Here is a 17564-nt window from a genome sequence, read left to right as displayed (position 1 = left end):
AATTAATTATGTATGATGTCTTCTAATAACGAGTAGATAAATAAGATTTAAACCTTAGAGCCAAAGATTAACTGGGTGGGACCCAGGTCCAACTTGATTTGATGATCCTTTTTTGAAAACTAGATTTCAAAAGCTGTCAGCTGTTGACTATAAATGTATAAACTCTTCCGTGTTGTAGTTGCTATTTAAGTCTTCAAACTGTCAAAACCACATGGGGCTCTGCAGTTCTTTATGACCTATGAACTCAGGAGGTAGCATGGGCAAACTGAAGGAAGTGAGCTGTCCCTTAGCTTTTTTTTGCAAAAGATAACTTTCTCCTACATTAGCTGAAGATGCTAATGACAGTCCTTACATCTCCTGTTTATGTCTGTGGGTCTTAATGGGAAGAGGTTTACATCATGTTGTTCATCTAGTGTATTTATACTAATTTATTGTGTACAGGAAGAGGCAGAATCTTCCCATTACTCTCTTCAGAAAGAATCCCGTGATGTAGGTTTACTCGCCCAGCAGGGGGCAGGCTTGTCTTGGATAGCGAGGCAAGTGCTGGCTGCTAGTGAAAGTGTATACCACTTGGGCAGTAGTTCACAATGTTTTTTTTTTACAGTAGGCTGCTTGGGTTTCCCTATGGCCTTCTTTTCAGCAGTCCTGAAACCCTCATTGATTCAAACTCCTGATTGATTCTCTGTTTACCCAACATTATTCTACAGAATTTCCACACGGCTGGTTCTCCGTTGTCATTGTGGAAGGAAAGGAGGAAAGTAAAATACAATAACTTACAATTAGCTATAACGTATTGCACAAACTGTTTGAAAGTGTACCTGCTGTACAGAAATTTGACAAATTCACTCTTCAAAACATTTGGAAAGCTCATCCATTTCCCAGGAGGTCCTTGTTCTTCTTTGCTAATGTATTAATAGATTCCTGTTCACCCCCTGATCCAGCGTGAGGCACATTCTTTCGGTCTGACCGTGGTTTCGCTTCACAGTAGACCCAGCGAAGCAGTGAATGTTTTCCTTTGCAGCATTAAGGAAAGGAGAAACACAGGAAAGATAATCTCCAGCACCAGCGCTTCCTGTAGCTTGCACCAACCCAGGCAATTAAGAGCCGCTAAAACGGCACCAAATCAGGAAAAAGCAACAGCTAGTGCTGGAATGCTTCGTGCAGGTCTTTGAGTTCACACATTTCAGCACTGCTCATACGTTAGTCTAGAACAAACTATTATAAATAAATATTTGTAGAAGCCTTCCTGAGTGGATGTCATTGCAGTGTGCAGCATATCAGGGTTTTGTCCCCATGTTGTTTCTTCATTTTTGGACAGGCAAGAGACGTTCTGTGTATTCCTGGTCCTCCAGGAACACACTCAGCCTGTTTTAGGAGAATCTTTTAATTACTTAGAAAATGCTGAATTGGATTGCTGGAATGCAAACATCCATCAGTTTTCTAACCGATTCTGCTAGTTTAGGGTCACGGGGGAGCCTGTAAGCAACAGGTACTAGGCAGGGTACACCCTGGACAGGATACTAGTCTATTCCAGGGCAGACACACACAGACACACACAGACACACACAGACACACACAGACACACACAGACACACACAGACACACACAGACACAAGCCAATTAACCTACCAGTATGTTCTGTGGTATGTACTGTGGTGGGAAACCGGAGCACCTGGTGGAAACCCAGAGAGAACATACAAGCTCCATACGCAGATAGCACCCCAGGTTCAAAATTGAACCCCGGACCCCAGCTCTACGAGGCAGCAATACTCACCACTATACCATTGTGCTTCCCGAAATATAACCATCGTGCAGTTAAATAATTTGAGAGAGTAATTGGGGGGGATAAACGAAGACCTGAGTGCTCTGTGACTAGAGCCGTTGACTCTTGCTGCTGGTTGCCAAGTAATGGGAAGTGGTGAGGTTTTCATTACACGGGAAGAAAACATCCTATCTGTGCCAAGCTCATCAAATAGGACCGCTGTGAAATCAGGCTCCTGCTCACATTTGTAAACAAGTTTTGATTTGCTCTTGTTTTTTCAGTTACAGATTTCTCCCAAACATTGTGTTAGAGTGCACGTGTTTAAGCACTGTACAGTAGGTGGACTATTATGTGATGTGTCAAAATATAAGGCTCCAGTTGAACAAGATGCCCCTTCTTTATTGGTGCAACAGTGCAGAGATTTTGGACCAAACCTTTACAGTACACCTCTTTATAAAATGGGTACAGCTCAAATACTGTAAGTGGTTTGTAAGATGTGTGCAAAAATATGCAATCCCGTTTGCAATTAAGCTGTCCATGGACTGAGTAGATCATATCTTTAAAGGCAGATGACCCATCAAATATATTAAAATGCAGAAGTTTCCGATGCGTAGATAGTTTGGGGAAGGAGTGGCAGCCAACTCGAAGATTGATTGTGCAAATGATTGATCCCTCTGGGGTTTTCAGGAAACATGTTTGTAAAAGCAAATAACAAGAAGTGCATTTTTGCTTTTTCCAGGGAGTTGCTGGCTAGCCCTGCGGTACAAAGGCTTAGGAGCTTTGTCATTTCCTCTCGCTGTTGTCTGACAGGGGGGAGAGGGAGAGAGAGCCTGACATTAACATGCCATGCTTAGCATTTCTGCACTGAGCGCTATTCCAGCCTGAGCTGGAACTGGTCCTGTTGTGGTGGTGGGAGGAACTGTACTGTATATGAAAACCAGACATTCTCACCGGTAGTGTTTGTGTCCTGGGTAGGTACAATCTTCTACTTGCAAGGTAGTTTGAAGGCTCTTGTCCTTTAAAACCCTCACACTCGGCAAGCATTAGCATGGGGTGGTTTTCTATTTTAAAGTGGTGTAGGAACGGCCGTAGCGGCGGGCGCAGTCAGCCTGTCTGGCTCTGCCAGGAGCTCTGGCGCTCGAGCTGTGTGTGCTGTAGATCACTACATCTCGACAACTGAAGGGCCCGCAGGCTGCTACTTCAGAGGCGGGTGTGTGTGCTGTACATCCTGTCCATCGCTTGGAACACGAGGGTGTTGTGAAAATCGCCATTACAGCCCAGCCCCACCAACACTGTGAAGTAATCACAAATCGACTTTTTAAACGAACTCCCAGACTGTTCATCTGGCCGTGGCCGCAGTCCTGGCAGAAATCCCATCTTGTCCTTGTAAGGCGAGAGGTGTCGTATAATTGGTCTTTGTGTACGTTTGACATTCTCCAAGAGGCACAGTGGAATTTCGACCTATTAAACCCAACAGCAGGGAAACCTTTTCTTTTTTTCAAAGCAGTGTAAATTATTGAGAGTGACTAACTTCATGGAAAGCCAATGTGAAGGGGGTGCATTTTCTAGTTAATGCTCAACTGTCTTGCTGAAGACTTATCTGCTGACTTGTGCTATATTCACATTTTGTCTTGCGGTCCTCATGGAAACTGGAAATTTGCTGGGTGCCTGCTTCAAATTTCTGCCTGTCTTAGGGCTGTACAATGAGCAGTCCTAGGTCCATACGTGTATCTTAGTCAGCTATCCTATAGGGGTTTTATTTTATATATAGTACAGTCATAGGAAGGCAATTATTTAATTCTTAAGAACACACCCAGCTTCTCCTCTAATAACACACAGGATTAAAAATTATTCGTACCGGATCTTTTATTACTGGACATTTTGATAGTTTTATGTGGTTTATTTAAAAGTGACCTGAACTCACGCAGCAACAATGTGGTGTAAAGTGTGTCACTGATAAACAGGAATCTTTAAATTAAGCATGTGTTATTTCTTACTCCCTCCTTAAATATGGATATCGGTGCAGTGTTTGTGTGCTATCTGTGTACCCACAGTGGCCTCTGTAAGTGAGAAGGACTATATTTGAAAATGTTGTTTAAAAGCAAGTGCTCTCCCCCAGCCTTTTAATGATGAAGTTACTGTATCTCCTCCCTTAGACTCGTTGGAAGGCATAACATTTGAGCTGGGAAGGAACGCTGTGTTCCTTTTAGTGTAACAAACCAAGGGCTTTCATAACATGTTGCAGATGTAAGGAGTTTCTAATCTCCATCCCCCTCATAAACGGCAGATTAAGAGGATCCCAGCCATCACAGTATATGGACGAGCAGAGCCATCCTTGTCCAGTTTGCGATGGTGTCCTTGGTGAGGTTTGAATGTCTACACAAAAGACATGGGCGAGGAAGTTAAAAAAATGTATATTCCCACTCGCAGCCGGCAGCTCCTCTGGCTCCTACCTAGAAACCTGACAGCTCTGAACTGTCAAATTTTTTCACATTTGAAAGCTCACTAAAGAGCCTCAAGATTAAAAAAGAAACCTGCTAACCTCAAGACCTTTGACCTTTGACAGTGTTGACTGACCACTGGAATTAAACAAGGCTGGCGTGGGAGGAGGAATTTGATGTGTAAAAACTAACTGAGGCGTATTATTGATTGGAGTAAACTGGTTGGAAAAATTCCTTGCTATGCCTTATGTTATAGCCCAATAGTTCTCTCCGCAAATTTCATTCATTATGCAGAGGTGGTCCCTGGTAGGCTTCTCAGACTCATAGTTGTGCTATAATTAACCATTTTTTTACTTAGAAAAACATTATCTATTTTTTAGTTTACTCTGGCCTGGTCTCTGTGTTTAGCAACAGGTAGGACCCAAGATTTTCCATGTTAGTTCAGTTCTTGTTTTCCCACGGAAGATCTTTTCAAAGAAGACCCCAGGGACAGAGAATAGTGCTATTAGAATTCTGCAGACACCAGAGCCAAAAAAGACAGAAGCAGTAGACATCTGGAGCCCATAGATGTCGACAGTACAGTACCTGTCCAACCTTTTGTTGGGTGAAGAGTGCAAGAAATAATGTGCGTTTTATTTCTCCACAGCAACATGGCAAATGCTCTGGCAAATGCCATCTGTGAGCGCTGCAAAAGTGGCTTTGCCCCCGCCGAGAAGATCGTGAACAGCAACGGGGAGCTGTACCACGAGCAGTGCTTCGTTTGTGCGCAGTGCTTCCAGCAGTTCCCTGAGGGGCTCTTCTATGAGGTGAGAGCTTGATCTGCAGCACACAGCATAACGATCCACAGTCCTCGGGCTGATCCACTGTCCACAGGTGCCGCATGCTGATCACAAACTCATGTGAACCAGTTAAAGCTCTCTTGGCAGTCAGTGACAGTATAGGTTTATAGATTTGGCCAAAAAAAGTACAGCTACCTGATCACACCACTGTAAGCCACACTGATGCAGGACTGAATCATCACCAGGATGGCAGCCACATACAATGCACATCCTTTCCACATTAGCTGAGCAGTAAAATTCTTTGTTTTCGAGTTAGGTGATTATGTAATACTGTACTTTCTCCCAACACTCCGTGAAGCAGTAAATGTGAAACAATGAAATATCAAGGTAGAGCAAGCATCCTTTACTGGTGATGAATGCTCGCATATTGTGAATATAGTCTTGTACTGAGTAATAGTGTGTCTGTGTAGGTTGATTTTATTCGTATTACTTTAGTTTGAAGGGAGGAAGTACTGCGAGCATGACTTCCAGATGCTGTTTGCCCCCTGCTGTCATGAGTGTGGTGAGTAAAACCTACTCTCTGGTAAGCCCTCTAGAGACCGAACATCTGCTCCTTAAGTTAATCAAGAAGAGCAAGGTTATGAGTACAAAACATATCGCTGAGTGCTTACTTACTGTAGCGACGATAGTTTTCATAAGTAAACTGTAACTGATCAAAATAATTTGACACAATTTTGTGATTCCTCTAAAGAATAGTGGAACTGACATTTAATTTTCCCATTAAATTTGGACTGTGGGAGGAAACTGGAGTAGCTGGAGGAAACTCACACAAACGGGATGAATATACAGTACAAACTCCATGCAGATAGCACCCCATGTTTGCAATCGAACGCATGGCTCCAGCGTTGCAAGACAGCCATGTTACCCACTATACCATCATACCAGCCAGTTAAATGTAATTAATTATAAATTAGAATTAATGCCTCTGGTATCCCTGCCCACTTGTGAGTTGTCTCCCTTCTCCCAGACTTAGTAACACTAGCTGTCTGTGTCCAGGTGAGTTCATCATCGGCCGAGTCATCAAGGCCATGAACAACAGCTGGCATCCAGACTGCTTCTGCTGCGACATCTGCCAGCAAGTCCTGGCAGACGTGGGCTTTGTGAAGAACGCAGGCAGGTGAGTGTGACCTGGTGCTCCTGGCACTCCTGGCTCCTACAGATCCGGCACACAATCGTTCACTCTCTCATCACGGTTTCACGGGACTCCCCTGCAGAGCAAGGCGCAGCAGAATGAGGGTTTAACTTTGAAATGTTGTCATGTCATTCACCTGTTTACTTTAAGTGTACAATTACATATAGGTTCATCCCTCCATCTGTTTTGGATGGACAGATTTTGGATTCTGACTGTGATGGGCCGAGCAGTGGTGACCATTTAATAAAAGGTCTTACGTCTGTTTAATATTTGTACTGTATGTTTAATGTTTGAACTTTGTTGAAAAATGAATACAAATAAAGAGATTACCTCTACATGAAGATCTTTGACCAGTTGGATTGGAATCCAATGGCTGGTACTTAAGCCATGAGCACAGTAGTGGCTTTGGGAAAATCTTGTGACTCTGCAGTTGTGGCAGGTGCTCGTTTTAATATGGCGAAGCATGGTGGACCCCCCTGTGACCTTTCTGCCTCTGCTCCTCTCTGCCCAGGCACCTGTGCCGCCCGTGTCACAACCGCGAGAAGGCGCGCGGCCTGGGGAAGTACATCTGTCAGAAGTGCCACGCCATCATCGACGAGCAGCCCCTCATCTTCAAGAACGACCCCTACCACCCCGACCACTTCAACTGCACCAACTGTGGGTCAGTACCCCCTGCTTGGCGAGGGCTGGCGCGCTTGTTGCTCACCTGATCGGGCAGCGATGTTGTATACCAGAACGTGGAAACGTTTATCACAAGCGCAGACCCTATCTAATTTGACTGTTCCTTCCTGTTTGCTTCTCGTACTGTATGTTCCACACCCTTAAGTAATTATTCAGAAGAAAATATTTTTCTTGGACAAAATGATTGCATTTTCCCTGGATAAAGCGCCAAAAATCGCCTTTTCTTGATCGTATTTATTTCAAAATGGATTCCGTCATGGTCAGTACACCAAATCTTGAGCCTTACCTCAGAAATAGCACCCTGCATAGGCGGTTCCTAGCTGCCCTGAATACCTGCACCAGGTGTGTTGCCATTGTCACCACTTGATTGGTATTTGCAGAGAGCCTTGTAAAACGAAGCGGGTCAGAAAACACAAGGGCATGGAGCTTAGCCAACACAGGAAATTGCACTATCAAGTATGCTGTGACCCTATCATGCTGGAGTCAAAAGTGTGATAGTTGATGTCGTAAGAATCAGATTTGGATTCACCCCCGGTTCTAATTATTGTTAAAAAACAGGAGCTCCAGAGCCCTAACTCCTTCTGTCTTTTCTGTGGCAGGGTTCTGCTGTTGGCTCGGTTTCCTGCGTAGCTGGCCTGTGTAGTCTGTTCACTGGAAATTGCACCTGTGATAGAGAGTCTGTACACAGGAAATCTTGCCTTGGAAGCATGTAAATTAGACATGTCCAGACCTCACAGGATTTTATTCCGTGGTAATTAATGAGTATCCCAGCACCCGTGAGCATTGGACTTTGCTTTGCTAATTAAATAAATGTTTAATCCGGAAATCCCTTGAAGTGTTTCATTAGCTTTTAAGTCGGGACAAGAACACTTATTTGCAGTGCAAAGCAAAGCAGGCATGTAATCCACCAGAGCTGATCTGTGCCCCCCTGGGCAGACTGGGGAGGTGAAACAGCCAGCTGCTGGCGTCGTGCTGCATGAATCAGTCTCAGAATAAGAGGGATTGTCTTTCACACAGATTAATGTGCAACAGCTTGTACCGTCCAGCTGATATGTGATGTGCAGTTGAAAGTAACACACGAGACGAGGTGAAAGTGTGACAGTGACAATTGGTGGCAGACCTGGATTGTGTGAGTTTTACAAAATCAGGATGCTCTCATTTCAAAGCAACAGGCTTTAAAAGCAAAGCCTTTACCGTTTGAATGGATTGATTTGTAGCGTGGTTTACGGCACACTCAAGGACCTCCCAGTAATATTGCTGAGAGGAAGCTCAGCACGAAGCACGCTCGGGCGTCCAGGGAAGTGCTGTGACCCCCTGGGTCTCCCCTCTCCCTCTCCCACAGGAAGGAGCTGACGGCCGACGCCCGTGAGCTGAAGGGGGAGCTGTACTGCCTGCCCTGCCACGACAAGATGGGGGTGCCCATCTGTGGGGCCTGCCGCCGGCCCATCGAGGGGCGCGTGGTCAACGCCATGGGCAAGCAGTGGCACGTGGAGGTATGTCTGCCATCCGGAGGGCCACAGGAGCCCAGCGGGAGCAGCAGCCCCGTGTGACGTCACCGTTTTGGCCGTAGACATGACCTCATTTTATCAGTCTGAACATGGGACTGTTTTGTAAGCAGTAGCTATTAATGTCAGATAGCACTGGCCTTGGCTTTTCTTTTTGCTGAGAAAAAAGACGACTATGTAGACGACAGTTATCATCTTTTGACATTTTAAGACGGAACCGTACAGCCCTGGTCACATTTTAAAATTGTTTTTTCTCTCCTGAATGTTTCCGTTTCCTCCATGCCTCTCTTTCCTCTCTCACGTCTGTGTTTGCCTTTCCCGTCTTCTCGCTCCCCCTCTCTGCGCTGGCCTCTGCCTACTCGGTCAGCACTTTGTCTGTGCCGTGTGCGAGAGGCCCTTTCAGGGCCACCCCTACTATGAGCGGAGGGAACATGCCTACTGTGAGAGGCACTTGGACATGTTGAGGGGATGTGGAAGGCCTGCAGCTACCGGTTAACCCAGCTTGAACAGACCTTACGGACAACAGGGCCCCCGAGACCCTGCAGAGCATTACTTTCCAGTCCAATCTCAGCCTGCAGCTCGTTCGTCCCCAGCCTAAGCACCTTGCTTTGTACAGTATGGGATCTGAAGTTGAGAAAGGGAGGAGAAATTGATTCACGGTTCATTCAGCCATCATCAGATCATTTAATTACCGCAGGAATTTCAGTGCTGGACCTGTGCTGCAGGACGTCTGTCAGCCCCCTCCCGTCCGCAGGGCTCTGCTGCCTGACAGGGCAGGGTGTGTGTGTGTGCCGTGAACCCTCACTAACACACTGTGTATTTGCAGCATTTTGTGTGTGCTAAGTGTGAAAAACCGTTCCTTGGACACCGTCACTACGAAAGGAAGGGGCTGGCTTACTGTGAGACGCACTACAATCAGGTAACGTGCATCGCCATTCACTGGTGTCGTGTCCCAACATAATCGGTTGTCTTTTCACATAGCTTGATCAAATTAATAAGGCAGTGCATGACTGATTTTTTTTATATGGTGTGAAAATCTTCCTCTGTCTAGTTAGGAGATGCCCTTTATGCTTCTGTAGTTTTGACCTTCTTTGTATGAAGTGTCCAGAACCAGAGATCTTGTGTAGGTGATGAGGTTTGTGGGGAAAAGAGGCGATGACTCTTTTTTGTTGTTTGATCCAGCGTTGTAGTGGTACTGGAATGTTATTTGCAGCTCTAAAATCTTGAGGAAAACAAATGTAGTGAATCGTGGTGCTCAGCTAACCCTTTCACACGTGGAAGGGTTGTTGAAGGCGCAACACAAAAAGGTAGCAAGCTGGATGTAAGCGACGGGTGCATATTTTATTGACATGTACCAGTGCTGAAAAAGTCACCCTCTTTATGTCTAGCAGAGCCAGTATTGAACTGTGCAATAGTGCCACCTTCTGGATATTTTTTTTCTACAGAATGTTGCATTGGGCACGGTGGCACAGTGGTCGGCATTCCAGCCTCTCAGCACTGGAGCCCTGGGTCCAATGCAGACATTTCAGTTTTGGAACTGTAAGAATATTTCAAGTGAACATTTACTCCCTGTGAAGGTCTGATTATCTTCTGTTCCTTTTGACAGCTCTTTGGGGATGTTTGCTACCATTGCAACCGTGTCATAGAAGGAGATGGTAAGATCTCATTTTTTAAACAAATATTTGTGCTGTGCAAAACTACATTTGTGCTTGTTTCTACATGAATCCCTTATTATCAGTGCAGACACATACGTTTTGGTCCTTTTTGTGCTTAATGGTCTGCTGTATCTTTAGTTTTTGTTTTAAAATTCCAGTTTTAAACATTAATAGTTTCACAAGAGTAAGCCCAAAACAATAATGAACTTCAGTTTTCAAAATGAATGCCCTGCGTGTTCGTGCTCAGCATTGGTGTGATGGCTGATGCTGCATACAACTTTGTAAAAGATCGATTTTTTTGTTTTCCAGTCGTCTCTGCTTTGAACAAGGCCTGGTGTGTGAACTGCTTTGCTTGTTCTACCTGTAACACCAAGCTGACTCTCAAGTAAGTACAAAATAAAAGGGGAGACGCTCTGAGAGGAGAAGAAAAGACTGAAGTTCAGATGCTTCAATTAAAATTTTGATTCAGTGCATAGGTTTCTTCACAATGTTATGGGTTGTATTAGTTACGTCTTTGTCTGTGAATAAAACATTTTACACCCAGTACACTGGCAAACTTTCCAGCTGAGGATCGTAGTCTGTCAACAGTATTATTTGGATGTGAAAATTTGCAATTCTTTTCCCAGGTACTGTAGGAGTTGGAGGTATTTTGCTGTCGTCTGTAGTCTAGTGGTCAACCTTCAAATAACACCCAGCAGGAGCATGGCTCATACCACTGTGATGAATACTTTTGATGAAAAACAAAACATAAGTAGGATATTACATTGTAAAAGTGGAAAATGTATGTTTAATGGAAGTACCTTACTGCTATTACACATTCTTTTTTAACTTTAATTGAAAATAGATTTTTAATGTAAAAAGCCTCAGTGTTTTCTTTTAAAGCTCAGTGCCCTCACAAAAGCAAGTGAGTCAGAAAGGCAGTACCCTACAACTGCAAACACAGACTGCATTCAGTCAGTATTTGCAGTATTTATGCATTGGAAGTCATTGTTCATGCAGGTTGTAGGGGGGACTGTGACTTCACAGAGCTCAACATGGGACAGATATAACAGGAAAACAAGTTTTCAATGATTGTTTATCCCACATCGACAAATCAATAAACGTTTTGTGTGTATATTTTCAGTAACAGATGAGGTTTCATGGACTGTCATATACATTATGATTCATAATAAGTGGTTTTGTCATTAGGCGCAGGTTCCGACTGCAAGATGTAGTACAGTTAGTGACACAGTAACTGTGGCTGGAGAGACCTGTATCATGTCAGGGTCGGACTCCTGATGCTTCTCTCTCTTTCCCAGTCCTGGACACGAGTTGTGCTTGTAGTCTGGTGTGGGTCTGGCATGGGGTGTGTTGGGTGCTGGTCAGGCGTGGTTGTGTGGATGTGGAAGTGGGGTGTGAATGGGTGCTGCTTTGGCGTGCGGTGTGTGGTTGTGGGTCTGGGGTGTTTGTGGTGTGTGTGGATATATTGGTCTAGTATGCGTGGTCTCTGATGCCTGTCTGTGCCCCTGTCCTCTGGTCTCTGATGCCTGTCTGTGCCCCTGTCCTCTGGTCTCTGATGCCTGTCTGTGCCCCTGTCCTCTGGTCTCTGGTCTCTGATGCCTGTCTGTGCCGCTGTCCTCTGGTCTTTGGTCTCTGATGCCTGTCTGTGCCGCTGTCCTCTGGTCTCTGGTCTCTGATGCCTGTCTGTGCCGCTGTCCTCTGCTCCCTCCTGCGAAGGGACAAGTTTGTGGAGATCGATCTGAAGCCGGTGTGCAGGCACTGCTACGAGAGGATGCCCGAGGAGCTGAAGCGCCGGCTGGCCAAGCGCGAGCGTGACTCCAAGGACAAGAAGAAGAAAATCTCCATCTGTTTGTAAACCTTTCTTTCCCTTTTCCTTCACTCCTGCTTTCTTTTCATTGGTTAGTGTCCAAGACATCCCTTTTTTCCCCTATTTTTGTCCTCCTTGTTTTTTTGGGGGTTTTCCCTGATTGCTGTGATGTGCTGTTTTTCCTCCCTCTTGTCTTTTTCATCCGTCTGCTCCCTTTTTTCTCACTGGTTCAGGTTGAGAAATAAGACCAGTGTCGAGTCTGTATTCATTTTAGTTCCTCTCTGCCCCGGCTGAGAATGGCAAAGCATGCTGTAAAAGTCGGGGTCCTTCCTCGGCTGTGTGGTGTCATGGAGGGCACTCACGTCCGAAAGGGGCTGGAGGATGCTGGGAAGTGACGCAAGTTTAGACCTGGTGGCATGTTCATACCCAGACCCGACACTGAGCGGACATTGTAATTGCTTGTTTCGTAAGGGCTGGGAGATGAGGAGAGCTGTGATCCTGTTGGTCTTGGTGAAACCTTGTTAGGTTTAGTGCTTAAGAATTGTGTCGTCGGCATTTTTGTCATTAGCAACTCTTTTGAGGATGTAGTATGGATTAATTTTCAAGTCTTAATTTCACTAACCCAAAGGATTAGTGGATTAAAGGAATAGTGGATGTCGAGTAGATAAAGGAGAACCCGAGATACTACAGCTGCTTTCCCGGGCAATGAGTGAGAATGAGGTGACCCTCTCTGTAGTGCTGCTGGCTAACAAACCCTCATGAATGACTTGCCTTCAATGGAGGTCTTCACCATTGGATAACCCCTAACCTCTGGCCTGGAGACATTCATGTCCTGCCGATTGATCAGTTCCTCACATTGCTTGCATTGCATGAAAATACCGTCGAAACAGTTGTCAAATCAATCCAGATTTCCTCTTGTGATTAAAAAAAAAAGTTTCACAGCAGCAAGGGTCTGCCCCACGGCCTTGGCAAACATTAGATTGAGCTCATTGCTCACTGCTCCCTGTCCTTTTTGAGGGGGCGGTATGGTACGCAGTCACTTGATCTAGCTTGTCCTCTCACTGTGCTGTGGTCCTCACTATCCAGTTCTCGGGTAGTCAGACACAGCATCACAATTATCAAAGCAAGGCTAAAGGCAACTTCTCATCACTGTAGAGGAACTAAAATGGACGTTTTTTTTATGGCATGCACCTGGAAAAGACGAGGCACACCCGTTGCTGTGTAGCTGGTATTTGTCCGTCATGGCGAAAGAAAACTGGATCTATGTGTAGCCATTTTATGGCATCTGCCTGGCTCAGCTGGCTCGCTGTACTTTTTCATCCGAATTGTTTTACGTTACTGCGTGCAGAGGACCAGATGAGCCGAGGCAGTGCGGGCGGCTTTGCTTCTCAGTTGTGTTGTGCGAAACCTCCAGCGTGCAGTGAAGAACTACCGCTCCTTTGATTGGCAGTTGGGATTGGCTCGAACCCGTGTGCATGTGAATGGCCTGCATGAGGGCGTCTTCCTTGTCGGTTTTTGCAGACGCGTTGAGCAGAGAAGCAGTTGGGAACATGAAAACAAGCCCCCCCCCAGCTCTGTTTGACATCCCTCGCAGGCTTTAATCGTTGCCCCGAGGCTGTTGCAGAAATCGCTCCTACTCAGGTAGCAGCAGTACCTCAGTCTGCCAGTGGCACGGACAGATTTTCCAATAAATGACATTTTTTTTTGTATGAGAAAAACTGCAACAAACATCTCTTCTTGAATATATATAGCAAGGGAAGGCTCTCTGAAAAAAATATTCAAGATCAGTTTGAACACCCATCTACCTATAGAAATCGGTGTACCTATAAAAAGGCCTCCAAGACAGGGCCTACACAAGGCCTTGGGCCTACGAACCTTAATCTGGGCCTGAACTCTGAGTACAAAAGATTATTCCATCCATGCAGTGCAAGTGCCTTCACAGGCAGTAGAAGTGTTTGTAGGTACCGGAGCCCTCCCGATGAGCGACCAGGGTCCGCCCCCTTCGCCCTGTTTTGATGCACGTCTTTGTCATAGTGGCTCCTAGCACTCCGAGGAGCGAAAAGCATTTGGAAGTCGCTGCGCCCTCGCGGTCGCAGAAGCCGAGCGCACAGTTCCTCGCTGGGCACCGTTGGCTCATTTTGCTCGTCTGTTTTCTGTGCAGGAACAAGTTTGTGGAGTTTGACATGAAGCCGGTGTGCAAGAAGTGCTATGAGAAGTTCCCCCTGGAGCTGAAGAAGAGGCTGAAGAAGCTGGCAGAAACTGTGGGGAGGAAATAGACCCCCCACTCCCACCCCAGCACCTGCCCCCACCCCTCCTGGCCGCGGAGTGCAGGCCCGGCGGAGGACACTACCCATGCTGAACACATCCAGGGGGCCATGGGAGTGGCGCCAGCACACCCAGTCTTCAGCTCGATTGTTTCAATAAGAAAACATAATGAAGTAAAATAATTAATGGTCAGAATTTTCATCAGGGCTGACTTCAGTCCTGTCTTTATCTGAGGCCTTCGCCTAATCCTGGTGCTCAAACCTTTACCTTGTGTAGCTTCAAGAATAAAAAGTGCTAACAAAGATACCTAACACAAAGCAATCTTATTCTGTGTTTCCGCATTTAAGCAATGCATAGAACGAGCATTTCAAATATAAACAGCCTGAAAATGTCCTCCCCAGTTGAGTCTTTGTAGAACGTGTGTGTTCATAACATGTTCAAGCCTAAAGGATGATGCTATAAATAAGGGAAGGAAGAAAGGGAGGACTCAGTGTCTTGTGTTCGAACATTTCAAACATTTTTAACGCCCAAAGAGAATTAACAGTTTGGATCTCTGAGAGATGATATGTAATCGGTGCCTCTTAAAATACTATTTATAGCTGGGCCTTTATAAGCTTGCTGATTTTTCCTGCATGGTTTTTGTACCTGTTTGTATCCTTTGTTTCTTGTGCCTTATCAGTTTTGTACCTGTTACATAGTAGTTATTAGCAATAATGTATTTGTGGTCTGCTGTGTTTTGACAGCCTGTATTTTGGTAGTCAGATTTATACTTGTTCTTAAGTTTGAGAGACACTGCCTTAAAAACAGATTAGCCAATACATTTCATGTTTATTTAAACACATCTTCATCTCTGTCTTGATGGAGAAGGAATACTTCCTGAGGGTAAAGAGATTGGAATTGAATATAATTTCTGTTGCTAACCAGAAATTATTCACAGCTATAAACAGCCAAGCATTGTTTACCTACCCTGGAGCAGTGTTACACTTTGTTTACTTTTTTAAAGTGCATTAGTGTGGAAACAAATTAAGACCACCTGACAGCAGTTTTTTTTTTCTTCTTTCTCACCTTTTGTAATCACTGTTTATAGAGTATAGTTCAGTTGATCTATGAAAACAGGTTATTTCACCTTTCTTGCTGGCAATGCAAGACCTCTAAGCAGTCCATACTTTGTACCATCACTGTAAGTTAGTAATAAAACAGTCTGTGAAGATGTTTTGCACAGCATATCAGATTTGACTGACAACACTTGACCTAAACCATTTACAAAAGAACATTTTAACATCTCGTATTCAGATGAGTTACCAGCAGTTAATCCTGAACGTGCTAAAGAGATTTCATGAACGTCAGAAAGATGAATAAGGCTTCTTAAACGCTGCTTTTCTTTTATTAAAACCTCACAGTAAACATGAATTCATGGTACACATTCCATGATAAAATTTGACACTAAAAATGGGTGCAAATAATTGAGACATGAAATTCAAATGTGTACTGTATGAATTACTTTTTGAAGGTCAAGAATCTGAGTCGCAATGTCTTGGACTGTCATTCAACATGTTGCATGTTCTCACAGTTTGTGATGCCACACTTTTGTTTAGAAGAGCTTCTGTGCCAGTCTTGAAATTCTGCTTGTAACCATCACTGATCACTCCAATAAATATTGTACTTTATCTTTATCTGTATTATTCAAGCAGCCAGCTCCAGTATTAAATAAAATGTATATTCTCAATCTCTTGTACAGTGAAGTCATTGCAGATTGTGGTGTTCTAGTATGAGCCGCATGTGTTTGGACATTTGGTGTAACACGTCTGCCTCAGATTGTGCTGGGTGATGCACTGGAGATGTCCAAGTTGCAGTCAGATGCTACTGCCTTTTTCCATGCAGATGGAATTATTTGTTTTTCCATTAGGCCCATTTGGGTTAGCACCATTCATTCCATTCACTCCTGCTCTTTAAGGAACACATGGAGGGATCTGTAAGATTCAATGAATGGCAACTGCCTGGATAATCGGACTCTCGAGCTGAAGACAACCTGACTCTGAAATCTACACATTCACTACGACTCAATCTCCTGACATAGCCCCAAGGGATTGAATGCCATTTACATCCATTCAGCATTTAATGAACTTTATAAAATGTGCAATATTGAGTTTCAATAAAAAAGAACACTTGTGTAAAGTTGAGAAATAAAAATTGTATATCATTTACTTGAAGGGTTAAATGCCTGTAGCCTCTGATCCATGTTCATAATTCCCTAATGTGTTATGTGCATTACTGCACTGTAACAGTATAATGTGATTGTTCTTTTTTTAGTTTGCTGAAATCGTAATTTCCATTGGAATCTATACTCCCAATGTGTTTCGATTGGAGGGATAAATCAGAGGCAAAAGGCATAACTAGTGAAAACCTGAGATCTTCTCGATTCTGGGGGACTTCGTCAGGTGGTCTCTCCCCAGGGGTCTACTTCGTCCGCTGCAGATGTGTAGCCCCTCCGCACAGCAGATCTGGGGAGGAGTATGAAATACCGTCAACAGCTAAATCAAGGGAAGGATTTAGGGAGGTCAGATTATATAAGACCTAACTGGAGTTCACACTTATTTTCTTGGAAACCAAGTAGTCAGGTCCTCAAGTTTATGTTATCTGAAGGATGTCATCATCTACAGAAGTGCTGCCTATCACCAAAATGGGACACTGGTTTTGAGCTGATCCAGAGAAAGAGCTCCACCTACTGGCTCATCACCACTACTGACAGCAGAAACATGATATTCCTCAGTCTCGCTAATCTAGTAATTAATTGACCCTATAAGTAGTAGAAGTCTTAGTAACAATATTTGTCCTCAGCAGAGCAAACGGGTGTGGTTTGTTCTGGACCAGCCAGTTTTCTCATCTGCATTCCACTTGATTCAACATGACAGTTCATTTGCTATCTCAGTTTGCTCCAAATTCACACTCTTTACGAGTCTGTAGCCCTTAAATTAAGTCACCAAGAAAACCTCCAGATTTGTAGCTTTACAGGATATGAAGTGAGTGTCACTACATTAAACGTATAGACAGGACAAAACCAAAGAGATTCGGCTCTTTTCATTTCTCAGTGTAGAATGTTTGAATAACATTTCCATACTGGAGGAAAAGTTGTGAAGAATAAGTGTCCTACTAATTATTACTACACAGTTGCAATTTGTAATCATCTCTGAAAATGAGAGGTAGGGTTGAAAACTAAATGATTAATAAGTGAATGGGCATAGACTACAGAGATAAATGGTCCTTAAAATTAAATGTATCTATAGAGAGTGGTGCAGTGTTTAGCATTGCTGCCTCATGGCACTGGGGCTCTGAGTTCAGTTCTGCATCTGGGGTGCTATCTCTGTGGAATTCTCTAATTGTTCACATGGATTTCCTCCAGATGCTCTGCTTTCCCCCAACAGTCCAAACATATATTGGTAGGTTTATTGCCTTCTGGGAAAAGTGGCTCTGGTGTGA

The 17564-nt window shown here is 44.4% G+C and overlaps 1 protein-coding gene across 8 annotated transcripts in view; it reads left to right on the top strand.

Annotated features, from left to right (window-relative positions):
• Nucleotides 1-15813, top strand: part of LOC102685553 (LIM and senescent cell antigen-like-containing domain protein 1) — a 48194-nt gene extending 32381 nt beyond the window's left edge. For 5 of the 8 annotated variants that reach the window (XM_015361694.2, XM_015361696.2, XM_015361695.2 and 2 more), the window contains exons 2-11: nucleotides 4850-5009; nucleotides 5478-5544; nucleotides 6039-6159; nucleotides 6686-6835; nucleotides 8198-8348; nucleotides 9187-9279; nucleotides 9967-10015; nucleotides 10325-10400; nucleotides 11732-11913; nucleotides 13984-14072. In XM_015361694.2, coding sequence (XP_015217180.1) covers nucleotides 4850-5009; nucleotides 5478-5544; nucleotides 6039-6159; nucleotides 6686-6835; nucleotides 8198-8348; nucleotides 9187-9279; nucleotides 9967-10015; nucleotides 10325-10400; nucleotides 11732-11870 — 1006 coding nt within the window. In that variant the 3' untranslated portion in view covers nucleotides 11871-11913; nucleotides 13984-14072. Of the gene's footprint in view, nucleotides 1-4849; nucleotides 5010-5477; nucleotides 5545-6038; nucleotides 6160-6685; nucleotides 6836-8197; nucleotides 8349-9186; nucleotides 9280-9966; nucleotides 10016-10324; nucleotides 10401-11731; nucleotides 11914-13983 lie in introns of all 8 variants that reach the window. The other 3 variants (XM_006637920.3, XM_006637922.3, XM_015361692.2) reach the window with 2 other exon arrangements.
• The last annotated feature ends 1751 nt before the right edge of the window (nucleotides 15814-17564 follow it).

The sequence above is a fragment of the Lepisosteus oculatus genome, chromosome 13, assembly GCF_040954835.1.
Source record: "Lepisosteus oculatus isolate fLepOcu1 chromosome 13, fLepOcu1.hap2, whole genome shotgun sequence".
Taxonomy (NCBI): Eukaryota; Metazoa; Chordata; class Actinopteri; order Semionotiformes; family Lepisosteidae; genus Lepisosteus; species Lepisosteus oculatus.
The sequence above is the reverse complement of the archived record's forward strand: the minus strand, read 5'-3'. Positions and strand labels throughout refer to the sequence as shown.